Source organism: Pristiophorus japonicus, chromosome 8, assembly GCF_044704955.1.
Source record: "Pristiophorus japonicus isolate sPriJap1 chromosome 8, sPriJap1.hap1, whole genome shotgun sequence".
NCBI classification, from domain to species: Eukaryota; Metazoa; Chordata; class Chondrichthyes; family Pristiophoridae; genus Pristiophorus; species Pristiophorus japonicus.
In genome coordinates this window covers 44,511,793-44,538,592 of record NC_091984.1, presented here as the reverse complement: position 1 = coordinate 44,538,592, position 26,800 = coordinate 44,511,793, and the positions used below count along the sequence as shown (strand labels likewise).

General features: G+C 44.5%; 2 protein-coding genes and 1 pseudogene across 2 annotated transcripts in view; 2 read left to right on the top strand and 1 right to left on the bottom strand.

The window, feature by feature from the left end:
• Positions 1–1,697: 1,697 nt before the first annotated feature.
• Positions 1,698–26,327, bottom strand: LOC139268490 (transmembrane protein 205). Its single transcript, XM_070886724.1, has 4 exons — positions 25,726–26,327; positions 17,121–17,278; positions 13,203–13,366; positions 1,698–2,853 (listed from the first exon to the last, which is right to left on the bottom strand). The coding sequence occupies exons 2-4, from the start codon at positions 17,239–17,241 to the stop codon at positions 2,551–2,553; spliced, it is 588 nt and encodes a 195-aa protein (XP_070742825.1). The 5' UTR covers positions 17,242–17,278; positions 25,726–26,327; the 3' UTR covers positions 1,698–2,550.
• Positions 4,907–5,146, top strand: LOC139270004 (U2 spliceosomal RNA; annotated as a pseudogene).
• pigb (phosphatidylinositol glycan anchor biosynthesis, class B) overlaps positions 25,986–26,800 on the top strand; it is a 38,074-nt gene continuing 37,259 nt past the window's right edge. Inside the window, exon 1 of the mRNA XM_070886723.1 lies at positions 25,986–26,614. Coding sequence (XP_070742824.1) covers positions 26,491–26,614 — 124 coding nt within the window. The 5' untranslated portion in view covers positions 25,986–26,490. The remainder of the gene's footprint in view (positions 26,615–26,800) is intronic.

The following is a 26,800-nucleotide window of genomic DNA, read 5'->3' as shown; positions in this document are numbered from 1 at the left end:
CATTCGGACCTTCGAGCCTGCACCGCCATTCAATAAGTTCATGGCTGAACATGCAACTTCAGTACCCCATTCTTGCTTTCTCGCCATACCCCTTGATCCCCCTAGTAGTAAGGACTACATCTAACTCCTTTTTGAATATATTTAGTGAATTGGCCTGAACAACTTTCTGTGGTAGAGAATTCCATAGGTTCACCACTGTCTGGGTGAAGAAGTTTCTCCTCATCTCGGTCCTAAATGGCTTCCCCTTATCCTTAGACTGTGACCCCTGGTTCTGGACTTCCCCAACATTGGGAACATTCTTCCTGCATCCAACCTGTCTAAACCCATCAGAATTTTAAATGTTTCTATGAGATCCCCTCTCATTCTTCTGAACTCTAATGAATACAAGCCCAGTTGATCCAGTCTTTCTTGATATGTCAGTCCTGCCGTCCCGGGAATCAATCTGGTGAACCTTCGCTGCGCTCCCTCAATAGCAAGAATGTCCTTCCTCAAGTTAGGAGACCAAAACTGTACACAATAGTCCAGGTGTGGCCTCACCAAGGCCCTGTACAACTGTAGTAACACCTCCCTTCCCCTGTACTCAAATCCCCTCGCTATGAAGGCCAACATGCCATTTGCTTTCTTAACCACCTGTATGCCAACCTTCAATGACTGATATACCATGACACCCAGGTCTCGTTGCACCTCCCCTTTTCCTAATCTGTCATCATTCAGATAATAGTCTGTCTCTCTGTTTTTACCACCAATGTGGATAACCTCACATTTATCCACATTATACTTCATCTGCTATGCATTTGCCCACTCACCTAACCTATCCAAGTCACTCTGCAGCCTCATAGCATCCTCCTCGCAGCTCACACTGCCACCCAACTTAGTATCATCCGCAAATTTGGAGATACTACATAGAAACATAGAAAATAGGTGCAGGAGTAGGCCATTCGGCCCTTCTAGCCTGCACCGCCATTCAATGAGTTCATGGCTGAACATGCAACTTCAGTACCCCATTCCTGCTTTCTCACCATAACCCCTTGATTCCCCGAGTAGTAAGGACTTAATCGCCTCGTGTAAATCATTAACGTACAATGTAAACAGCTGAGGCCCCAGCACAGAACCTTGCGGTACCCCACTAGTCACTGCCTGCCATTCTGAAAAGTACCCATTTACTCCTACTCTTTGCTTCCTGTCTGACAACCAGTTCTCAATCGACGTTAGCACACTACCCCCAATCCCATGTGCTTTAACTTTGCACATTAATCTCTTGTGTGGGACCTTGTCAAAAGTCTTCTGACAGTCCAAATACACCACATCAACTGGTTCTCCCTTGTCCACTCTACTGGAAACATTCTCACAAAATTCCAGAAGATTTGTCAAGCATGATTTCCCTTTCACAAATCCATGCTGACTCTTTCCAAATGCGCTGCTATGACATCTTTAATAACTGATTCCATCATTTTACCCACTACCGATGTCAGGCTGACCGGTCTATAATTCTGTGTTTTCTCTCTCCCTCCTTTTTTAAAAAGTTGAGGTTACATTGGCTACCCTCCACTCCATAGGAACTGATGCAGAGTTAGGTCATCACGAATACCAGAGCTTTCTGGACCTAATCAAGATTACATGCAAGGAGGATAAAACAAATGATAAATAGAATAATGGATTGTTCCATGGCCCACATACTCTTACAATATTGATGGTTTTATTGACATAAGAAAAGCATTTATTGGTGTTTTGATACAAGATATGTTTAATATACATCTTATACATTATAGAATGAGAGGAAATCTATCAGTTGATTTATCCAGAGGGTTGTGAATGTGTGGAAATCACTGCTCAGAGAGAGTTGCATACGGTCATCAAATTTGGGAAATAGAGATGAGAGATAGTAGTGTGAGACATTTTTTGAACTTTAGGACCCAGCCAGATGTTCCACAATAGTCTCTTCAAGTCCTATACATTCCTTTGAAGAGTATATTGTATATAAACTGTTCTAATCAAATGGGGCTAATTGTCTGAATGCAGCCACCCTCACATATTGGTAAATTACAGGCAGTTCCTTCACAATGTTCTGATATGTACTAGCGAGGTTCTCCACTGCTGGCATGTACTAAGAAAACTCCTCCTTGTTGTGCTCCCGTGCTTGGACATCCCATCAATTTGGTGATGGGGGGAGGGGGGGATGCAGACGGGACAGGAGCATGATAGCCCATTTACACACATCCATCATTACACATTGTCTGGGAGCCTAAGTGAGACTACAACTGAACAAAAATGTTCCACTTCAAAATGGTCTCAACTGCCTATTCCAGGTGCATTGTCATCTTTGCTTTTAAAGATTTCTTCTTCTCATGATTGATTGATTGTTCTGTTTAAATATTGCAGATGGTGACACTAGCACTTAAAAAAATATATCATTATTGGAAAGATCATGTTGGATTACTGCCCACCATCACAGTCAACACAGCAAAGTGATTTACATTTCAAATTCTCCTGGCCTGTAAATAAACTCTTGTCCATGACACTGGCCCTTTAAATATCTTGCTCAGAGCACCTTTATAACGTGGATAAATTGACTGCCATGTAGTACAAACTTATTCCATTACAGATGATGCAACACAGATTACACAAAGAGGAGGCGTTGTGATACAGGGTTAGTTGGTGTGAAAACGTCTTGTATTTGGGGTTACTCTCCTTCAGCTGGTCATAGGCCTCCCTGTTGGTTGACAGTCCAATATCCTGCCCCAGCCCACAGCTCTTTTCAATCAGATGCATGTCAGCCATGATATCAGAAGTTATCTTTCCAAACCATTGAGCATTGAGCCCAGCAACTGTCACACAGATGAAGAAAATTATAATCTGTAAGAAAAGAAATTGGGCGTAAACATTTTGAATCAGTATCGCTGACTGAATCACATCCATCAGTCCGATGCAAGGCAAAGCTTCCTCTTACGCTGCCAATTTAATGATCAAAGTTAAAGGCAGTTTTCTACTGTGGGCTAATGCAAGAACATAAGAACTAGCAACAGGCGTAGGTCATACGGCCCCTCAAGCACTGCCATTCAATAAGATCATGGCTGATCTGATCATGGACTCAGCTCCACTTCCCCGCCCACTCCCCATAACCCCTTATCCCCCTATCTTAAGAAACTGTCAATTTCTGTCTTAAATTTATTCAATGTCCCAGCTTCCACAGCTCTCTGAGACAGCGAATTCCACAGATTTACAACCCTCAGAGAAGAAATTCCTCCTCAAAAAGAGGCAGCTTGTGCAGAGCACGGAGTGCAGCAGCATAGAGTGGCATTTGTGAGTTTGGTAAGTGGGTGAGTTTTAAGGGTTATTCTCTTTAAAACATTTGGAGGATGGAGTAAATTGTTAGTAGCAATTGCCAGTAGCTTCTAAGTAAGTAGTAGTTTAATTTAATGGGGAAAAGTTAAATAGTTGGGATTCTTTCAGGATTAGGCAGAGAAAAACAAGGTAACTCTCCAGTAGGAGGCAATTAGCAGCTAGTTAAAACCAGTTCTGTAAACGACTGACCAGTAGTGAGTCATCTGACCTAGATACAGTTTAAAAAGAGGCAGCTTGTGCCGAGCACGGAGTGCAGCACCATAGAGTGGCATTCGTGAGTTTGGTAAGTGGGTGAGTTTTAAGGGCAAGTGGGGGTGGCAGGTGTTGTTTTGTCTTATTTTTCCTACCAATGCTGACACTAGAGCAGCTGATAAGGAGTGCGAGAGTAGGAGATGGAGGCCCAGAGACCAGCCCAACCAGCTGCAGACAAAGACAGAGGGGTGAGAAATCGAGAGGTGACGTCAGAGTGCAGGGAGGAGCAGTGGCAGTGGCAGTCCGGGGTCAGCGGCCTACAAAGGCCCAGCGGCAGTCAGTGAGCGAGCAGTGCAGGGAGGAGGAGGGACAAGAAATCAAAAAGTGACATCACAGCCAAGCTGTTAAGTGGTTGGCTGATCGGCTGGTGAGTATATCCCTTTGATTTTGTGTTCTAATAGACAAGAGGATAAATTACTAAATTGCTGTTTAGTGTGTGTAGTGGGAGTCAGTGTTTTTGCTGGGTAATTTAAGGGTAACTAGTGGGATGGCAGAGCAGCTCGTTCAAACGGAATGCAACACCTGTGCCATGTGGGAATTCCTGGATGCTTCCCGCAACGGGGATGACCACATGTACAGGAAGTGTCTCCAGCTCCTCCAATTCGAGCGCCGAGTCTCGGAGCTTGAGCGAGAACTGGAGGCACTGAGGAGCATCCGAGAGAACGAGAGGTATGTGGATAGCTCGTTTCAGGCGTTGGTCACCCCACAGATTAAAAGGGTACAGGAGGATAGGGAATGGGTGACCGTCGCACACAAGAGTATGGCGAGGCAGGTAGTGCAGGAGTCCCGAGGCTATCCCGCTCTCCAACCGGTACTCTATTCTGACTACTGGCGAGGGCGGTGATGCCTCTGGGGAGTGCAGCCAGGGCCAAGTCCACAGCACCGTGGGTGGCTCAGCTGCACAGGGGAGGGGGGAGGAGGAAGAAGACGGGAAGGGCTATAGTGATAGGAGATTCAATAGTTAGGGGAGCAGATAGGCGCTTCTGCGGCAGCAAAAGTGACATCAGGATGGTGTGTTGCCTCCCTAGTGCAAGGGTCAATGATGTCACTGAGCGACTGCAGGGCATTCTGGGGAGGGAAGGGGATCAGCCAGTGGTTGTGGTCCACATTGGTAGAAAGAGGGGCGAGGTCCTGAAAGCTGAGTTTAGGGGGCTAGGAGTAAGATTGAAAGCCAGGACCTCAAAGGTGGTAATCTCGGGATTACTGCCAGTGCCACGTACTAGTGAGGGTAGAAATAGGAAGGCTAGTCAGATAAATACGTGGCTGGGGCATTGGTATAGGAGGGAGGGCTTTAGTTTCCTGAACAATTGGGACCGCTTCCTCGGCCTTTTGGCTAAGATCATGCGTAACTGACCTGACAGGGGAGTAACCACCATAACCCCAAGGTGGTTCTCCCTGGATCAGGAAGGTATATGCTTGCTTTTTTGGAAATAGGAGGTGGGTGGGGTGGCTTGACCCATCCACCTCCATGGAGGTGTGTGGGGGGCCTGACCCATCCACCTCCATGGCACGAACCTGGTATTGCAGTACTTCCAGGAATGGTGCAGTGGCTCTAGGCCTTTTGGCTAAGAACATTGGCGCAGAGTGATCCTTGATGTGTGCAAGGTGACCTCTGGCGTTTGTGATTTGACAAAGAATTGGAACGATTGGCTACGAATTTCCCCCCCAAAAAAAATTGGGACCGCTTCTGGGGTAGGTGGGACCTGTACAAGTCGGACAGGTTACACCTCAACAGAGACGGGACCAATGTTCTCGCGGGTGGTTTTGATAGTGCGGTTGGGAGGGCTTTAAATTAGCTTGGCAGGGGAATGGGAACCCAGGAGAGGGCTCTGAGCTAGTTAGAGTGGGTGAGAGCTCAGATGAACAGAACCCCAAGAAAGGATGCAAAAGGCAGGAGGCAACACAGCAGAGTAGCACTGGGGTAAATGTAAACCACAAGGTGATAGGAAGGGACAATATGTATGAATATAAAGAGGCTGCAGGAGGGGTCAAAGCTAAAAATCATGGTTTAAAAACTAGTATTAAAACACTTTACCTAAATGCAGGCAGCATTCGAAACAAAGTAAATGAGTTGACGGCACAAATCATTACAAATTGGTATGATTTGGTGGCCATTACAGAAACGTGGTTGCAGGGTGGCCAAGACTGGGAATTAAACATACAGGGATATCTGACAATTCAGAAAGATAGACAAGAAGGGAAATGAGGTGGGGTAGCTCTGTTAATAAAGGATGATATCCGGGCAGTTGTGAGCGACAATATTGGCTCTAATGAACAAATGTTGAATCATTGTGGGTGGAGATTAGAGATAGCAAGGGGAAAAAGTCACTGGTGGGCGTAGTTTATAGGCCCCCAAATAATAACTTCACGGTGGGACGGACAATAATCAAGGGAATAATGGAGGCATGTGAAAAAGGAACGGCAGTAATCATGGGGGATTTTAACCTACATATCGATTGGTCAAATCAAATCGCACGGGGTAGCCTTGAGGAGGAATTCATAGAATGCATACGGGATTGTTTCTTAGAACAGTATGTTACAGAACCTACAAGGGAGCAAGCTATCTTAGATCTGGCCCTGTGTAATAAGACAGGAATAATAAACGATCACCTAGTAAAAGATCCTCTCGGAATGAGTGATCACAGTATGGTTGAATTTGTAATACAGATTGAGGGTGAGGAAGTAGTGTCTCAAACGAGCGTACTATGCTTAAACAAAGGGGACTACAGTGGGATGAGGGCAGAGTTGGCTAAAGTAGACTGGGAACACAGACTAAACGGTGGCACAATTGAGGAACAATGGAGGACTTTTAAGGAACTTTTTCGTAGTGCTCAACAAAAATATATTCCAGTGAAAAAGAAGGGCGGTAAGAGAAGGGATAACCAGCCGTAGATAACGAAGGAAATAAAGGAGAGTATCAAATTAAAAACCAATGCGTATAAGGTGGCCAAGGTTAGTGGGAAACTAGAAGATTGGGAAAATTTTAAACGACAGCAAAGAATGACTAAGAAAGCAATAAAGAAAGGAAAGATAGAGTACGAAAGTAAGCTTGCGCAAAACGTAAAAACAGATAGTAAAAGCTGTTACCGATATATAAAACGGCAGAGAGTGACTGAAGTAAATGTTGGTCCCTTAGAAGATGAGAAGGGGGATTTAATAATGGGAAATGTGGAAATGGCTGAGACCTTAAACAATTATTTTGCTTCAGTCTTCACAGTGGAAGACACAAAAACCATGCCAAAACTTGCTGGTCATGGGAATGTGGGAAAGGAGGACCTTGAGACAATCACTATCACTAGGGGGGGTTAGTGCTGGACAGGCTAATGGATCTCAAGGTAGACAAGTCACTGGTCCTGATGAAATGCATCCCATGGTATTAAAAGAGATGGCGGAAGTTATAGCAGATGCATTCGTTATAATCTACCAAAATTCTCTGGACTCTGGGGAGGTACCATTGGATTGGAAAGCAGCTAATGTAACGCCTCTGTTTAAAAAAGGGGGCAGACAAAAGGCAGGTAACTATAGGCCGGATAGTTTAACATCTGTAGTGGGGAAAATGCTTGAAGCTATCATTAAGGAAGAAATAGCAGGACATCTAGATAGGAATAGTGCAATCAAGCAGACGCAACATGGATTCATGAAGGGGAAATCATGTTTAACTAATTTATTGGAATTCTTTGAGGATATAACGAGCATGGTGGATTGAGGTGTACCGATGGATGTGGTGTATTTAGATTTCCAAAAGGCATTCGATAAGGTGCCACACAAAAGGTTACTGCAGAAGATAAAGGTACGCGGAGTCAGAGGAAATGTATTAGCATGGATAGAGAATTGGCTGGCTAACAGAAAGCAGAGAGTTGGGATAAATCGGTCCTTTTCGGGTTTGAAATCGGTGGTTAGTGGTGTGCCACAGGGATCGGTGCTGGGACCACAACTGTTTACAATATACATAGATGACCTGGAAGAGGGGACAGAGTGTAGTGTAACAAAATTTGCAGATGACACAAAGATTAGTAGGAAAGCAGGTTGTGTAGAGGACACAGAGAGGCTGCAAAGAGATTTAGATAGGTTAAGCGAATGGGCTAAGGTTTGGCAGATGGAATACAATGTCGGAAAATGTGAGGTCATCCACCTTGGGGGGGAAAAAAAACAGTAAAAGGGATTATTATTTGAGTGGGGAGAAATTACAACATGCTGTGGTGCAGAGGGACCTGGGGGTCCTTGTGCATGAATCCCAAAAAGTTAGTTTGCAGGTGCAGCAGGTAATCAGGAAGGCGAATGGAATGTTGGCCTTCATTGCGAGAGGGATGGAGTACAAAAGCAGGGAGATCCTGCTGCAACTGTGCAGGGTATTGGTGAGGCCGCACCTGGAGTGCTGCATGCAGTTTTGGTCACCTTACTTAAGGAAGGATATACTAGCTTTGGAGGGGGTACAGAGACGATTCACTAGACTGATACCGGAGATGAGGGGATTACCTTATGATGATAGATTGAGTAGACTGGGTCTTTATTCGTTGGAGTTCAGAAGGATGAGGGGTGATCTTATAGAAACATTTAAAATAATGAAAAATAGACAAGATAGAGGCAGAGAGGTTGTTTCCACTGGTCAGGGAACTAGAACTAGGGGGCACAGCCTCAAAATACGGGGGAGCCAATTTAAAACCAAGTTGAGAAGGAATTTCTTCTCCCAGAGGGTTGTGAATCTGTGGAATTCTCTGCCCAAGGAAGCAGTTGAGGCTAGCTCATTGAATGTATTCAAGTCACAGATAGATAGATTTTTAACCAATAAGGTAATTAAGGGTTATGGGGAGCGGGCGGGTAAGTGGAGCTGAGTTCACGGCCAGATCAGCCATGATGTTGTTGAATAGCGGAGCAGGCTCGAGGGACTAGATGGCCTACTCCTGTTCCAAATTCTTATGTTCTTAATTTATCTCTGTTTTAAATGGGTGGCCCCTCTAGTTCTAGTCTCCCCTATCAGTGGAAACATCCTCTCTGCATCCACCTTGTCAAGCCCCTCATAACCTTATACGTTTCGGTAAGATCACCCCTCATTCTTTTGAAATGAGTAGAGGCCCAACCTCCTAAACCTTTCCTCATAAGTCAATCCCCTCATCTCCGGAATCAACCTAGTGAACTTTCTCTGAACTGCCTCCAAAGCAAGTATATCCTTTCGTAAATATGGAAACCAAAACTGCACGCAGCATTCCAGGTGTGGCCTCACCAATACCTTGTATAGCTTTAGCAAGACTTCCCTGCTTTTGTACTCCATCCCCTTTGCAATAAAGGCCAAGATACCATTGGCCTTCCTGATCACTATCCTTTTGTGTTTCATGCACAAATACTCCCAGGTCCCACTGTACTGCGGCACTTGGCAATCTTTCTCCATTTCAATAACAACTTGCACTTTGGCAAAAAAAATCAAAGTGCATGACCTCACACTGTCCAACATTATACTCCATCTGCCAAATTTTTGCTCACTCACTCAGCTTGACTATGTCCTTTTGCAGATTTTTTGTTCTAATGGTCGTTAGAAATTAGCATAAGGCTATCAAAACACATTTCACTTAAGAGCCCCAATAGCAAGCAAGCCACAGCTGACTACAGCATATTTAACAAACTCTGCCACCTGTTTGACATTTTTGAACCTTTTAAACACCTATTTAAAATAGGCCGACAGAATGCTGCTGAACGTATTTGTATATGTTTGTGAGTGCATGTTACAAACAATGGCATAAGTGACCAGGTTTCAATCTAACAATTATGTTCTTCAACTCGGATTACTGCATTCCACAGAATGACAGAGCCCTTAATTCATTTTTTTAAGGACTCCCTGGTAAACATAGAAAATAGGTGCAGTAGTAGGCCATTTGTCCCTTCGAGCCTGCACCACCATTCAATAAGATCATGGCTGATCATTCCCTCAGTACCCGTTTCCTGCTTTCTCTCCATATCCCTTGATCCCCTTAGCCGTAAGGGCCATATCTAACTCCCTCTTGAATATATCCAATGAACTGGCATCAACAACTCTCTGTGGCAGGGAATTCCACAGGTTAACAACTCAGAGTGAAGAAGTTTCTCCTCATCTCAGTCCGAAATGGCCTACCCCTTATCCTAAGACTGTGTCCCCGGGTTCTGGACTTCCCCAACATCGGGAACATTCTACCCGCATCTAACCTGTCCCGTCCCGTCAGAATCTTATATGTTTCTATGAGATCCCCTCTCATCCTTCTAAACTCCAATGTAAAAAGGCCCAGTTGATCCAGTCTCTCCTCATATGTCAGTCCAGCCATCCCAGGAATCAGTCTGGTGAACCTTCGCTGCACTCCCTCAATAGCAAGAACATCCTTCCTCAGAGTAGGAGACCAAAACTGAACACAATATTCCCGGTGAGGCCTCACCAAGGCCCTGTACAGCTGCAGTAAGACCTCCCTGCTCCTATACTCAAATCCCCGAGCTATGGGGGCCAACATACCATTTGCCTTCTTCACCGCCTGCTGTACCTGTATGCCAACTTTCAATGACTGATGGACCATGACACCCAGATCTCGTTGCACCTCCCCTTTTCCTAATCTGCCGCCATTATAAATATTCTGTCTTCGTGTTTTTTCCCCCAAAAGTGGATAACCTCACATTTATCCACATGATATTGCATCTGCCATGCATTTGCCCACTCACCTAACCTGTCCAAGTCACCCTGCAGCCTCTTAGCGTCCCCCTCACAGCTCACACCACCATCCAGTTTAGTGTCATCTGCAAACTTGGAGATATTACACTCAATTCCTTCATCTAAATCATTGATGTATATTGTAAAGAGCTGGGGTTCCAGCACTGAGCCCTGTGGCACTCCACTAGTCACTGCCTGCCATTCTGAAAAGGACCCGTTTATCCCGACTCGCTGCTTCCTGTCTGCCAACCAGTTCTCTATCCACGTCACTATATTACCCCCAATACCATGTGCTTTGATTTTGCACACCAATCTTGTGTGCGATCTTGTCAAAAGCCTTTTGAAAGTCCAAATACACCACATCCACTGGTTCTCCCTTGTCCACCCTTCTAGTTACATCCTCAAAAATTTCCAGAAGATTTGTCAAGCATGATTTCCCCTTCATAAATCCATGCTGATTTGGACCGATCCGGTTACTGCTTTCCAAATGCGCTGCTAATTCATCCTTAATAATTGATTCCAACATTTTCCCCACTACTGATGTCAGGCTAACCGGTGTATAATTACCCGCTTTCTCTCTCCCTCACTTTTTAAAAAGTGGTGTTACATTAGCTACCTTCCAGTCCATAGGAACTGAACCAGAGTCGATAGACTGTTAGAAAATGATCACCAATGCATCCACTATTTCTAGGGTCACTTCCTTAAGTACTCTGGGATGCAGACTTTCAGGCCCCAGGGATTTATCGGCCTTCAATCCCATCAATTTTCCTAACACAATTTCCTGCCTAATAAGAATATCCTTCAGTTCCTCCTTCTACTCGACCCTCGGTCCCCTAGTACTTCCGGAAGGTTATTTGGGTCTTCCTTCATAAAGACAGAACCAAAGTATTTGTTCAATTGGTCTGCCGTTTCTTTGTTCCCAGTTATAAATTCACCTGAATCCGACTGCAAGGGACCTTCGTTTGTCTTTACTAATCTTTTTCTCTTCACATATCTATAGAAGCTTTTGCAGTCAGTTTTTCTGTTCCCAGCAAGCTTCTTCTCGTACTCTATTCTCCCACTCAATTAAACCCTTTATCCTCCTCTGCTGAATTCTAAATTTCTCCCAGTCCTCAGGTTTGCTGCTTTTTCTGGCCAATTTATACGCCTCTTCCTTAAATTTAACACTATCCTTAATTTCCCTCGTTAGCCACGGTTGAGCCACCTTCCCCGTTTTATTTTTATTCCAGATAGGGATGTACAATTGCTGAAGTTCATCCATGTGATCTTTAAATGTTTGCCATTGCCTATCCACCGTCAACCCTTTAAGTATAATTTGCTAGTCTATTCTAGCCAATTTACACCTCAAACCATCGAAGTTACCTTTCCTTAAGTTCAGGACCCTAGTTTCTGAATTAACTGTGTTACTCTCCATCTTAATAAAGAATTCTACCATGTTATGGTCACTCTTCCCCAAGAAGCCTCGCACAACAAGATTGCTAATTAGTCCTTTCTCATTACACATCACCCAGTCTAGGATGGCCAGCTCCCTAGTTGTTTCCTCGACATATTGGTCTAGAAAACCATCCAATAATACATTCCAGGAAATCCTCCTCCACCACATTGCTACCAGTTTGGTTAGCCCAATAAATATGTAGATTAAAGTCACCCATGATAACTGTTGTACCTTTATTGCATGCATCCCTAATTTCTTGTTTGATGCTGTCCCCAACCTTACTACTACTACTGTTTGGTGGTCTGTACACAACTCCCACTAGCGTTTTCTGCCCCTTGGCATTCCGTAGCTCCACCCATACCGATTCCACATCATCAAAGCTAATGTCCTTTCTTACTATTGCATTAGTTTCCTCTTTAACCAGCAATGCCACCCTGCCTCCTTTTCCTTTCTGTCTATCCTTCTTAAATGTTGAATACCCTAGGATGTTGAGTTCCCTGCCTTGGTCACCCTGGAGCCATGTCTCCGTGATGCCAATTACATCATACCTGTTAACTGCTACCTGCGCAGTTAATTCATCCACCTTATTCCGAATACTGCTCGCAGTGAGGCACAGAGCCTTCAGGCTTGTCTTTCTAACACACTTTGCGCCCCTTTAGAATTTTGCTGTAATGTGGCCCTTTTTGCCGTAGGTGTCTCTGCCCTCCACTTTTACTTTTCTTCTTTCTATCTTTTGCTTATGCCCCCATTCTACTTCCCTTTGTCTCCCTGCATAGGTTCCCATCCCCCTGCCATATTAGTTTAACTCCTCCCTAACAGCACTAGCAAACGTTTCCCCTAGGACATTGGCTCTGGTCCTGCCAGGTGCAGACTGTCCGGTCTGGTCTAGGGTCCTCAGCTTCCACAGTCACTCCTGGCCCTCCCAAGGAGCTGTAGCATTAGAGCATGAGATAATGCTTCAGAGGGCCTTCCCCAGAACATCTAGCAATAGTGTTGGCCTCTAGTTCAGCGGATGTTCCCAGAATTCCAGCAGGACATTCGACTCCTACTTAACACCCCTTGGTGGCTCTAGCAATGTTCAATGGCTCTAGAATTTCTTTTTATGATGACAAGGCACTAGAGAACACTGATGTGTGGCACCCATAGCACTGGTGGGTTCTAGTAATTGCCCATGACTGAGCTCATCTCAGCCAAATAGCTGCGGGGAAGGACCCAGCCTCCACAAGGGCAGGAAAAAAATATTTTAAAAAGAGGCGATAATGAGCTGCACTCCTGCAGCTCTCATGTCTGGTTCAAAGCAGCAGAGCCTGGGAAAAAGCTGACTAAAGTTTGTGCATAATCCAAACATACCCAGAAAAGGAGAAAAATAGCTTTGAATGAAAGGACTATATCCCCACCCACAATAAAAAATAGGTTTCCAATGATGACCATTAACCCCAACACAAGTCATACGCGCTCCCATCCATTCCAAATCTTCTCTTGTGTGATGGCAAGCACTGTGTTTGGTACCTGAAATGTCTCTTCTTCGTTTAACAGCTCACTGGGATGATGAATTGCAAAGATGGTTAAGTTAAAGAAAGCACAGGCAGATCCAAGTTGAAAATAGTATGGAAAAAGTCTGCTCTGAATTAAACCAAGTGTGTGTCTGGTGAGGTTACTGTTCATGATCAAACCTGTAGAACAAACACACCGACATTAAGGGCTTCTGAGGAGAGTGATGCAAAGCTGCCTGTATCTTGAAATGCAAGGAGGAAACCGTCCCCCCTCAAATAAAAGAGAAACAAATCAGAATCATAGAAAATCAGTTTTAGGCTATCCACATTGGTTATCTTTTTCACTATTGTATTTACACAATATACATAAGAAGTTCAGCATGAATTCGCTTACCCTCAAGTATTTTTTTTTGCACTGTTGCAACTAGTAATTATGGATGGCCACTCAGGCAGCTTTGTTGCAGGAATAATTGACTTAATTACAAAATTAAATTTAGTGCCGCATTGTCGGTTCTCTGATGCTAATATTAAACTGGATGTGGGGGTGGTACTTATTTATGGATGTAAAATGTCTACATCAAGACTGTGTCACATTCCTTAGACAGCAGTTTTCACACAGAATGCCTGCACAAGTCAGCAAAAACAAACTCAATAGGAGACAAAACATTTGGAAAGGAAAAAGGACAGTCTGTGCAACAGATAATCACTACAAAGCAACCATTCTCCTGAACTTAAAAACACAATAGCCAATATCAAATAGATTCTAGTTAGTTCCACTGCGTCCCTTCATTCCCCATTCCAACAGCTGACTCATGACCCACCTTGCCCTATAACTGCTAAATTTTCCGATAATGGGAAATATTGGGTTAACTGTTCCAATGTGCAGGCTTGCTGGCACCTGCAATGCAGAGAGCTGACGTGGGCCATTTTAAAATGGGAATCTCTCTCCTATTTTAAATTGGCTACAGGCACAGGAAAAGATGGCCCAGACTGCTTGGCCTGCAGCACACTGCTGAGGATATGACAATCTGCCAAGGGAGCTGAACTTAAAGGGCTGCACCTAGTCATTAAAAGGGAAATTATATTGAGGTTAGAAACTGGAGGAGGTGATGGAGGGGCAGACATGTACAGGGAGGGAGTTCCAGAGTGTAGAGCACAGCCACTAATGGTGAACAAAGGGATTCTGGGATGTGCAAAAGGCCACAGAGTTGGAGGAACGCAGAGTGGAACCAAACGAGGAGGATCCCACTGTGCTGGACAACCTCTGATGGTGTGATCAACTGTGACAAAGGCTGTGTGAGAAGTCAAGAAGGATGAGGGGTGATACTGCACCACAGTCACAGAGAAAGTCATCTGTGACTTTAGTTCAGAAGATTTGGTGCTGTGGCAGGGGCATAAACATGATTGGAGAGATTCAAATGTGGAGTTGTGAGAAGATGGGCACAGATTTAGGAGGCAGCACGTTCATGAACTTTAAAGAAAAGACTTGCATTTATATAGCGTCTTTCACGACCACCGGTCATCTCAAAGCACTTTACAGCCAATGAAGTACTTTTGAAGGGTAGTCACCGTTGTAATACAGGAAACGAGGCAGCCATTTTGCACACATCAAACTCCCACAAACAGCAATGTGACAATAACCAGATAATGTTTTTGTTATGTTGATTGAGGGATAAATATTGGCCAAGACAACAGGGATAACTCCCCTGCTCTTTTTCGAAATAGTGCCATGGGATCTTTTACATCCACCTGAGAGCACAGATGGGACCTCGGTTTGAACGACTCATCCGAAAGCTGGCACCTCCAACAGTGCAGCACTCCCTCAGCACTGCACTGGAGTGTCAGCCGAGATTTGTGTGCCCAAGTTTCTGGAGTGGGATTTGAACCCACAACCTGCTGACTCAGTAGGCGAGTGTGCTACCCACTGAGCCACAGCTGACACGTGAGAAGAAAGGGCGGTTGGAGATGGGGCAGTAGTTTGCAAGGACAGTGGGTAGGTTTTCTGAGGGTGGGTGATGAAGCGGCTTTGAAAGGGAGTGGGACAGTACCCGATGGGAGGGCTCCATTTACAAATCGACAACTTCCACAATGCAATCGGAGGCGAGAATGGAATTCCTGAAAATACTGGCCCTGTGATCAAGATTATTAGAACAGACATAATAAAGGGCAATTTTAACCAAACCTGCCCGTCAGGAAACTGATGGGATTGGGAGCAACGCTGGTTTAATTCCTCCTCATTGAAGTCAGTAAAGAGTAATATTGGGTGGGGTGTAAAACCGGCGTTCCATCCGATCCCGTGAGATTCCCGCCTTAGGTTAAAATTAGCCCCAATCTTAGAGAAAAAAAATCACTCTGTTGGATGAATCGGTTCGCATTAATCTCTTCCACCAGCACAGTTTCTTAGGGTTGAACTTTGCGAGTTTGATATTTGACAGTCTGTCCCGATGCCTCTCCTTTACTGCAAAAACATCTAGACTGGAACGATTAAAAAATTGGAGGCCTTGAAGAAACATAATGGCAGTGACATTACAGTCAGCAGTGGAATTATTTACATGCTCAAGTAGGTGATGGCAGAGACAGACACTAAATTTTGTATGCAGTGCCACTTTCACTGACAGGATAAACATGCATATTTCTTTGGTCAGTGGCTTCTCGAGACCAGCCAATATACTCGTTACTATATTACATCATGTTTTCTAAATTGGTGCATTTCTTTACTATTTGTATTGCAAAACAAAAAGGAGGACACGAACATTCCTGTGCCAGTTTTGGGATAGGATTGCTATATGACCTCCTGACAAAATAATTTACTTTTCCATCTGGTACTGAGCCTTGACTAAAAGTTCTGCCAGCAAATCTGTGACAATTCACTAAATCCACAATAAATAGATCTTCGCTGCTGCAGGAACAAGGCGCAGCTAGAAGTGGCACCTTGGAGTGGGGTTGGAAGGAGAGTGGCTGCATTGTGGGAGGGAGTGAGGAGGGAGCATGCCAACATGACCTGGGGAAGGGAAAAAGTGCCACTGTGGCCTCTGAACTGGGAGGGGGTGAGAGAAGGAAGAGCACCTGCTTGAACAAGGGAGAGAATGAAGATTGCTAGCTTAACTAAATTGAGAAGGAATGCCAGGATAAATTGTGAGAATGGGAGAAGAGAGTGTCTCTGTGAAGTAGTGGGGAATTAGATGCGGTGCAGCATCTCTATAAACTAGTGTGGAGAGATAAGCATGCTTCTGTGAACTGTGATGATGGAAGGTTACCTATGTAAATAATTTTTGCCTTCAAATGTTGAATCATACTACACTTCAAAAGCATTGGAAAATGTACCAATAATATAGTTTCTTCAAACATTTCTCAATTTTCATTGCAAAAATTGTACTTCTATTTATTTTCCCCATACAATACGGAATGGCCTCCTTCCGTGCTGTAAATTTCCATGAATACAATTGATGTACTGCGCTGTACCCAATATTCCAAGTCATGAAAAGTTCATGTCCTAATGCACTTGTAAACATTTCTTTTTGTATGTCCCATGTGAGGCCATTGGGTTTCATTTCTCTCAGAAATACAAATTGGATTGCAGAATGAGATCCCAAAACACTAACAAATCCTGAAATCCTATAATAAAAAGGAATTTAATTTATTCAAGCCACTTTGATGTAGTGGCCTTGGCCATATGGTTTTATTGAGGCCTATAATTGTTGGACGTTGTTTATGAGTTATCAACATTTTGGAACGAGTGCTATGTTCACATTTTTTAAACTGTTCAACAGCTTCACAAGTTTTATAGGCTGGCATGTACGTATGCTATAGATGCATATTCATTGTGATATGTTTGAAGCTGCTAAAACTTGGTTTTGTTACTCAGAATTTAACGGTTATGCAATAGTTCAAGATAGGAATCTATTACAGTAAAGGAAAGAAGGGAGACACTTACCAGATATAAATGTGACCCATATCTGCATCCCCCAGAACGTAGACAGGAACATCAGGTGGAGAAGTTTGGCAAATGTTGTGGGTTCTCCTTCAGTAGGCATGGCAATTGGCACAGATGACATTACACAACCAAGGAGGCAGAAAACCTACACCAAGTTACTGAAAATATATGGAAGGGAGGTGAAGAGCAGAAAGAAAATTAAACCAGGCTCAAGGTGATTATCTCTGACTCAATGTGTGATTAGCAAAAGACAAAATATATATTTGCAAAATATATGTCTGGTACAGACAAGGAAGGAGCCTTTGTCAATGGTGGCATTCCGGGCTCTGAGCCACACTCCAGGCAACCCCGGCAAGTGGAGACAAGGATTCCGGTCTCTAAATACTGGGTTGACATCCAATTGGATATTAGTGCACCCACCCCCCCCCCACCCCAAATCGCATCTAGCCAGTCCTTCCGGTAGGCAGTTGTGAATCAGGCTAATGCCCTGTCCACATCATTGCAGAAACAGCCCAGAGCACAATTTGCTGGATGTAAAAAGCAGCATTAGAAATGGCTTGTCTTATGTGTCACTAGGCATGGAAGAGAAAAGAGAAAAGAAAAAAAAGACAAAGAACAAGCGGTGAGAGATTGCAAAGAGCTGCTACAGATCACAAAGGGTCTGATGTAGCAGGAAATCAGAACAAAATAAATGATTAGATATGAAGTGATTCAAAAAATGTGTTTAACTCAAAATAATGCAACAGATTACATAAAGGTGTGAAATGACTCCAACAAAATTCTCTAGTTCAAAGTGACAACAGGAGGAAACCCCACCAACACAATATTCAGTGCAACATCATAATAAGTCAAGGAGAGGTCTAATTAGAACTGGATCAGGGAGTGATGAAAGTATCTTTTAGCTTCCAGTTCTGGTGAATGTTACCATATCTTTTCTCTTTTCAGATGCTGCTGGACCTATGTTATTTCCAGCACTTGTGTTTAAATTTGTATTTCTATTTGCTGATAGAGTTTGATGAAGAATGGGAGGAGGTTCGAGTGGAGCATGAACGCCTGCATGGACTGGTTGGGCCGAATAGCCTGGTTCTCTGCTGTATATTCTATGTAATTCTATACAAAACAAGTTAGGCCCATACATGGTCCATTCCTGCCTGTCCCAACAGAGTCATCAGATCTTCTACAATAGCTTCACCTTCTGTTCCATAATAGTCATTTCCATTCTGGACCCTATCTCATTTTTTTTTCATTCATGGCATGTGGGTAATGCTGGCAAGGCCAGCATTTACTGCCCATCCCTAATTGCCCTTGAGAAGGTGGTGGTGAGCTGCCGCCTTCAACCGCTGCAGTCCTTGTGGTGAAAGGACAACCACAGTGCTGTTAGGGAGGTTGTTGCAAGATTTTGACCCAGCGCCGATGAAGGAACGGTAATATACTTCCAAGTCAAGAAGGTGTGTGACTTGGAGGGAAACTTTCAGGTGATGGTGTTCCCATGCGCCTGCTGCCCTTGTTTTTCTAGGTGGTAGAGGTCACGGGGTTTGGGAGGTGCTGCCGAAAAAGCCTTGGCGAATTGCTGCACTGCATCTTGCAGATGGAACACACTGTAGCCACGGTGCACCGGTGGTAGAGGGAGTTAATGTTGAAGATAGTGGATGGGGTGCCAATCAAGCAGGCTGCTCTGTCCTGGATGGTGTCGAGCTTCTTTAGTGTTGTTGGAGCTGCACTCATCCAGGAAAGTGGAGAGTAAGGATAGTGTTAAATCCAAGGAAGAGGCATATAAATTGGCCAGAAAAAGCAACAAACCTGAGGACTGGGAGAAATTTAGAATTCAGCAGAGGAGGACAAAGGGTTTAATTAAGAGGGAGAAAATAGAGTATGAGAAGAAGCTTGCCGGGAACATAAAAACTGACTGCAAAAGCTTCTATAGATATGTGAAAAGAAAAAGATTAGTGAAGACAAACGTAGGTCCCTTGCAGTCGGATTCAGGTTTATAATGGGGAACAAAGAAATGGCAGACCAATTGAACAAATATACTTTGGTTCTGTCTTTACGAAGGAAGACATAAATAACCTTCCGGAAGTACTAGGGGATCGAGGGTCTAGTGAGAAGGAGGAACTGGAGGATATCCTTATTAGGCGGGAAATTGTGTTAGGAACATCGATGGGATTGAAGGCCGATAAATCTCCGGGGCAAGATAGTCTGCATCCCAGAGCACTTAAGGAAGTAGCCCGAGAAATAGTGGATGCATTGGTGATAATTTTCCAACAGTTATCGACTCTGGATCAGTTCCTATGGACTGGAGGGTAGCTAATGTAACACCACTTTTTAAAAAAAGGGTGGGAGAGAGAAAGCGGGTAATTATACATAAGAACATAAGAATTAGGAACAGTAGTAGGCCATCTAGCCCCTCGAGCTTGCTCCGCCATTCAAAAAGATCATGGCTGATCTGGCCGTGGACTCAGCTCCACTTACCCGCCCGCTCCCCATAACCCTTAATTCCCTTATTGGTTAAAAATCTATCTATCTGTGATTTGAATACATTCAATGAGCTAGCCTCAACTGCTTCCTTGGGCAGAGAATTCCACAGATTTACAACCCTCAGGGAGAAGAAAGTCCTTCTCAATTCGGTTTTAAATTGGCTCCCCCGTATTTTGAGGCTGTGCTCCCTAGTTCTAGTCTCCCCGACTAGTGGAAACAACCTCACTGCCTCCATATAGACCAGTTAGCCTGACATCAGTAGTGGGGCAAAATGTTGGAATCAATTATTAAGGATGAAAAAGCAGCGCATTTGGAAAGCAGTGACAGGATCGGTCCAAGTCAGCATGGATTTATGAAGGGGAAATCATGCTTGACAAATCTTCTGGAATTGTAACCAGTAGAGTGGACAAGGGAGAACCAGTGGATGTGGTGTATTTGGACTTTCAAAAGGCTTTTGACAAGGTCCCACACAAGAGACTGGTGTGCAAAATCAAAGCACATGGTATTGGGGGTAATATAGTGACGTGGATAGAGAACTGGTTGGCAGACAGGAAGCAGAGAGTCAGGATAAATGGGTCCTTTTCAGAATGGCAGGCAGTGACTAGTGGAGTGCCGCAGGGCTCAGTGCTGGGACCCCAGCTCTTTACATAGAAAATAGGTGCAGGAGTAGGCCATTCGGTCCTTTGAGCCTGCACCACCATTCAATGAGTTCATGGCTGAACATGCAACTTCAGTACACCATTCCTGCTTTCTCGCCATACCCCATGATCCCCCGAGTAGTAAGGACTACATCCAACTCCTTTTTGAATATATTTAATGAATTGGCCTCAACAACTTTCTGTGGTAGAGAATTCCACAGGTTCACCACTCTCTGAGTGAAGAAGTTTCTCCTCATCTCGATCCTAAATGGCTTACCCCTTATCCTTAGATTGTGACCTCTGGTTCTGGACTTCCCCAACATTGGGAACATTCTTTCTGCATCTAACCTGTCTAAATCCGTCAGAATTTTAAATGTTTCTATGAGATCCCCTCTCATTCTTCTGAACTCCAGTGAATACAAGCCCAGTTGATCCAGTCTTTCTTGATGTCAGTCACGCCATCCCGGGAATCATTCTGGTGAACCTTCGCTGCACTCCCTCAATAGCAAGAATGTCCTTCCTCAAGTTAGGAGATCAAAACTGTACACAATACTCCAGGTGTGGCCTCACCAAGGCCCTGTACAACTGTAGTAACACCTCCCTGCCCTTGTACTCAAATCCCCTCGCTATGAAGGCCAACATGCCATTTGCTTTCTTAACCGCCTACTGTACCTGCATGCCAACCTTCAATGACTGATGTACCATGACACCCAGGTCTCGTTGCACCTCCCCTTTTCCTAATCTGTCACCATTCAGATAATAGTCTGTCTCTCTGTTTTTACCACCAAAGTGGATAACCTCACATTTATCCACATTATACTTCATCTGCCATGCATTTGCCCACTCACCTAACCTATCCAAGTCACTCTGCAGCTTCATAGCATCCTCCTCGCAGCTCACACTGCCACCCAACTTAGTGTCATCCGCAAATTTGGAGATACTACATTTAATCCCCTCGTCTAAATCATTAATGTACAATGTAAACAGCTGGGGCCCCAGCACAGAACCTTGCGGTACCCCACTAGTCACTGCCTGCCATTCTGAAAAGTACCCATTTACTCCTACTCTTTGCTTCCTGTCTGCCAACCAGTTCTCAATCCACGTCAGCACACTACCCCCAATCCCATGTGCTTTAACTTTGCACTTTAATCTCTTGTGTGGGACCTTGTCGAAAGCCTTCTGAAAGTCCAAATACACCACATCAACTGGTTCTCCCTTGTCCACTCTACTGGAAACATCTTCAAAAAATTCCAGAAGATTTGTCAAGCATGATTTCCCTTTCACAAATCCATGCTGACTTGGACCTATCATGTCACCTCTTTCCAAATGTGCTGCTATGACATCCTTAATAATTGATTCCATCATTTTACCCACTACCGATGTCAGGCTGACTGGTCTATAATTCCCTGTTTTCTCTCTCCCTCCTTTTTTAAAAAGTGAGGTTACATTGGCTACCTTCCACTCCATAGGAATAGATCCAGAGTCTATGGAATGTTGGAAAATGACTGTCAATGCATCCGCTATTTCTAAGACCACCTCCTTAAGTACTCTGGGATGCAGACCATCAGGCCCTGGGGATTTATCGGCCTTCAATTCCATCAACTTCCCCAACGCAATTTCCTGACTAATAAGGATTTCCCTCAGTTCTTTCTTCTTACTAGACCCTCTGACCCCTTTTATATCCGGAAGGTTGTTTGGTTCAGTATTCACTAAGGAGGACACAAAGTACTTGTTCAATTGGTCTGCCATTTCTTTGTTCCCCGTTATGACTTCCTCTGATTCTGACTGCAGGGGACTTACATTTGTCTTTACTAACCTTTTTCTCTTTACATATCTATAGAAGCTTTTGCAGTTCGTCTTAATGTTCCCTGCAAGCTTCTTCTCGTACTGCCCTAATCAAACCCTTTGTCCTCCTCTGCTGAGTTCTAAATTTCTCCCAGTCCCCGGGTTTGCTGCTATTTCTGGCCCATTTGTATGCCACTTCCTTGGCTTTAATACTATCCCTGATTTCCCTTGATAGCCACGGTTGAGCCACCTTCCCTTTTTTATTTTTACGCCAGACCGGGATGTACAATTGTTGTAGTTCATCCATGCGGTCTCTAAATGTCTGCCATTGCCCATCCACTGTCAACCCCTTAAGTATCATTTGCCAATCTATCCTAGCCAATTCACGCCTCATACCTTCAAAGTTAGTCTTCTTTAAGTTCTGGACCATGGTCTCTGAATTAACTGTTTCATTCTCCATTCTAATGTAGAATTCCACCATATTATGGTCGCTCTTCCCCAAGGTTGCTAATTAATCCTCTCTCATTACACAACACCCAGTCTAAGATGGCCTCACCCCTAGTTGGTTCCTCGACATATTGGTCTAGAAAACCATCCCTTATGCACTCCAGGAAATCCTCCTCCACCGTATTGCTTCTAGTTTGGTTAACCCAATCTATATGCTTTAAAGTCACCCATGATAACTGCTGCACCTTTATTGCATGCACCCCTAATTTCCTGTTTGATGCCCTCCCCAACATCACTACTACTGTTTGGAGGTCTGTACACAAATCCCACTAACGTTTTTTGCCCTTTGGTGTTCTGCAGTTCTACCCATATAGATTTCACATCATGCAAGCTAATGTCCTTCCTAACTATTGCATTAATCTCCTCTTTAACCCACCTCCTTTTCCTTTTAGTCTATCCTTTCTGAATGTTGAATACCCTTGGATGTTGAGTTCCCAGCCCTGATCATCCTGGAGCCACGACTCTGTAATCCCAATCACATCATATCTGTCAACATCTATTTGCACAGTTAATTCATCCACCTTATTACGATATACATCAATGATTTGGATGAAGGAATTGAGTGTAATATCTTCAAGTTTGCAGATGACACTAAACTGGGTGGCGGTGAGAGTTGTGAGGGGGATGCTAGGAGGCTGCAGGGTGATTGGACAGGTTAGGTGAGTGGGCAAATGCATGGCAGATGCAGTATAATGTGGATAAATGTGAGGTTATCCACTTTGGGGCAAAAACACGAAGACACAATATTATCTGAATTGCAGCAGATTAGGAAAAGGGGAGGTGCAACGAGACCTGGGTGTCATGGTTCATCAGTCATTGAAAGTTGGCATACAGGTACAGCAGGCGGTGAAGGCGGCAAATGGTATGTTGGCCTTCATAGCTCGAGGATTTGAGTATAGGAGCATTTAGGTCTTACTGCAGTTGTACAGGGCCTTGGTGAGGCCTCACCTGGAATAGTGTTCAGTTTTGGTCTCCTATTCTAAGGAAGGACGTTCTTGCTATTGAGGAAGTGCAGCAAAGGTTCACCAGACTGATTCCCGGGATGGCAGGACTGACATATGAGAGACTGGATCAACTGGGCCTTTATACATTGGAGTTTAAAGGAATGAGAGGGGATCCCATAGAAACATAAAATTCTGACGGGACAGGACAGGTTAGATGCAGGTAGAACGTTTCTGATGTTGGGGGAAGTCCAGAACCAGGGAACACAGTCTTAGAATAAGAGGTAGGCCATTTAGGACTGAGATGAGGAGAAACTTCTTCACTCAGAGAGTTGTTAACCTGTGGAATTCCCTGCCGCAGAGAGTTGTTGATGTCAGTTCATTGGATATATTCAAGAGGGAGTTAGATATGGCCCTTACGGCTAAGGGGATCAAGTGGTGTGGAGAGAAAGCAGGAAAGGAATACTGAGGGAATGATCAGCCATGATCTTATTGAATGGTGGTGCAGGCTCGAAGGGCCAAATGGCCTACTCCTGTACCTATTTTCTTTGTTTCTATTCCTGACTTGTGCCTTGTAGATGGTGGAATGGCTTTGGGAGTCAGGAGGTGAGACACTCACCACAGAATACCCAACCTCTGACCAGCTCTTGTTGCCACAGTATTTATGTGGCTGGTCCAATTAAGTTTCTGGTCAATGGTCACCCCCAGGATGTTGATGATGGGGGATTCGGCAAGCTGTTGTCAACATTATGTAGATTTATCAAAATTGATTGATTGATTGATCCTACCAGAAACTCTGCATCCTAGCCCCCATTTCCATCCACTCCATGACAGTTCACAACTTTGGTGTCCTTATTCAGTCTAAACCTAACTTCAAACCCATCATACTATCCATCATCAAAACTACCTAGTTTCACTTGCATAACATTGAGTGCCTCGGTCCCTACTTCATCCCCAGCATTACTGAAACTCTCATCCATGCTTTGTTAGCTCTAAGCACAGCTTATTTCATATGCCTCGAGCTCCACACCACAAACTCCAACTCACCTATACAATACTACGTCCCACTAACTTAATGAAACAGATGAAAAGTTATTGACCTGAAACATTAACTTTATTTCTCCCTCCACAGATGCTGCATGACTTGTTGAATGATCATAATTTTTTTTTAAACTGGCTATTAAATGCATTAATTGTTTCTGTGTGACAGTACTTAACACTTCCACTTCTTGTTTTTTACCATTTCTCTACTCCCACTCATTTTTTCAGTCCCATTTGCTTATCTTCTAGTTTTGAAATCTGGCAAAAAAGGGGTTTAGATTCAGATTTTTCCATTTTCAGATTCTACCAGACCTGCTGTGTATTTCCAGCATTTTCAACTTTCATTAAAAAGGCAGGCTGGAATTGCTCAGCTAGGCTATCAACAGCAATCTAAAATCCTGGAGCACTGTCAACATTAAATGGATCTGAAAATGACCTTGGGTGAGGGTGAAGGTGAGGGTGGGGGTGGGAGTAATGTTTGTGGCAGGGGGGGGTGGGGGGGTAGAGGTAAAAGTTCGATAGTCAACGAGAATGTGAGAATAATCCAATATCTAAGGCAGTTGCAGGCATCATTAACCAAAGCTGTAGAGTTTTAATCAAAAATAAAACGATTTTGTTGTTGAAGAATGTATTTCTGTACTTTATCCGAAAACAGATTTTCACTCATTAATAAATAAAACATTCAGATGCTTCTTCAGGGTCTCAAATGAAGCTTTTTTTCCATTTAGAACAAAAAGACCTAGATTAAAATTCAGACTAAACATTCATTGATAAATCATTTTCATTTCAGACTAAAAGTTAAACTTTGAATCCGTGCGGCTCATTAATTCGCTCATAAATTGATGGATTAGGAAAAGAAATTCATAGAATCATAGAAATTTATGACAGAGAAGGAGGCTATTCGACCCATCGTGCCTGTGCCAGCCGAAAAAGGGCTATCCAGCCTAATCCCATTTTTCAGATCTTGGCCCATAACCCTGTAGGTTACACCACTTCAAGTGCATAATCCAAGCACTTTTTAAATGCGTTCAGTGAGTTCCAGACCCTCACCACCCTCTGGGTGAAAAATGTTCTCCTCAACTCCCCTCCAATCCTTCTACCAATTACTTTAAATCTATCCCTCCCCTCCCTGGTTATTGACCTCTCTGCTAATTGCAGTTACACTTGTTGCTTAAACTTCCATTAGATGAATGCCTCGGGTAAAAGTAGAATGCTTACCCTGAGCTGGGCTAGCTCACAAGATGCAGCCTTCCTTGCTCCAGGCGCTGTGCACTCATCCTAACTTGGCTGCCAGACTTGTTCTCCCTCCCCTCTTCCTGCTGTTCTGATTGGTTGTGGAGGCGGCCACACGCTGCTTTGGAACGACAGTGCACTCGCCCGCCGACTGCCCAAAATGCCAATCAGCGAAAGGGCGACCACGCCCCCGACGCGCTTGCGCATGCGTTCCAAATAAAACGGCATCACGGGAGTTGTAGTCTTTCTAGGCAGAAGAGCGCGTCGGCAGTATTTATTTAAAACCAGCGAGAGCGAACGTTAACCGAAAATTCTCACACTTGTATACTTGGGGGAGGGGGAGCAAGAGGCCGTGTGTGATTATAATAGGGGGTGGAGAGAGATAAGGTCCCCCCTGGCAACCAGCCTCCCCTTCTGGGGAGGGAGTCACCAGCCAGTGGAAGCGAGCTAATATAAAAACAGAAAATGCCGGAAATACTCAGCTTCTGTGGAGAGAGCAACAGAGTCAACGTTTCAGGTCGATGACCCTTCGTCAGAACTGGGAAAAAGTGGACGCTCGGGCTCGCGAGCCGGCCCCGAGTCAGCATGAACACGGGCGCGCGCCGAGTCCGCGTGGTGGCGCGCACGATCCGCAGGGCGGGGGCGCGGGGACGTTGACGTCACGGGAGAGGAAGCTGGCCGAGGAGGCAGTGGATGGAGCGCTGAGCCCGCCCCGCCCCCGAACCCCCCAGCACAAGTATAGTGTACAGCATGGAGAAACTCAGGCGCAGTCTCTTTCGGGGCAGGCGTTCCGCGGCTGCCGAAACGGTCCGGTTGAGAAAGAGAAAATCGACGCTGTACAGCAAAGAGCCCTCCGACTCGGAGCGGGGCGCAGGTACAGGCAGGATGGGTAGCCGAGGACTTTAATCTGTCCTCGTCTCGCCGCTGCTCTTTTGCAAAATGACATCGCAATTGGTTGCGTTCTGTTCATAAAAGCCCTTGGAAGAGACCTGTTGTGGGGGAATCTTTCCCAGCTGCCAACTCGTTGGATAGTATCATGTGCAAGAGTCTAAAGCGTTGC

What these genes read in the sequence shown, in the direction of transcription:
- LOC139268490 (XM_070886724.1), bottom strand. Translation starts at nt 17,241, where the DNA reads ATGTCATCTGTGCCAATTGCCATGCCTACTGAAGGAGAACCCACAACA. An exon ending in ATGGGTCACATTTATATCTG is followed by an intron (nt 13,367 to 17,120) that starts GTAAGTGTCTCC and finishes TTTGTTCTACAG; the next exon opens with GTTTGATCATGAACAGTAAC. An exon ending in ACGAAGAAGAGACATTTCAG is followed by an intron (nt 2,854 to 13,202) that starts GTACCAAACACA and finishes CTTTTCTTACAG; the next exon opens with ATTATAATTTTCTTCATCTG.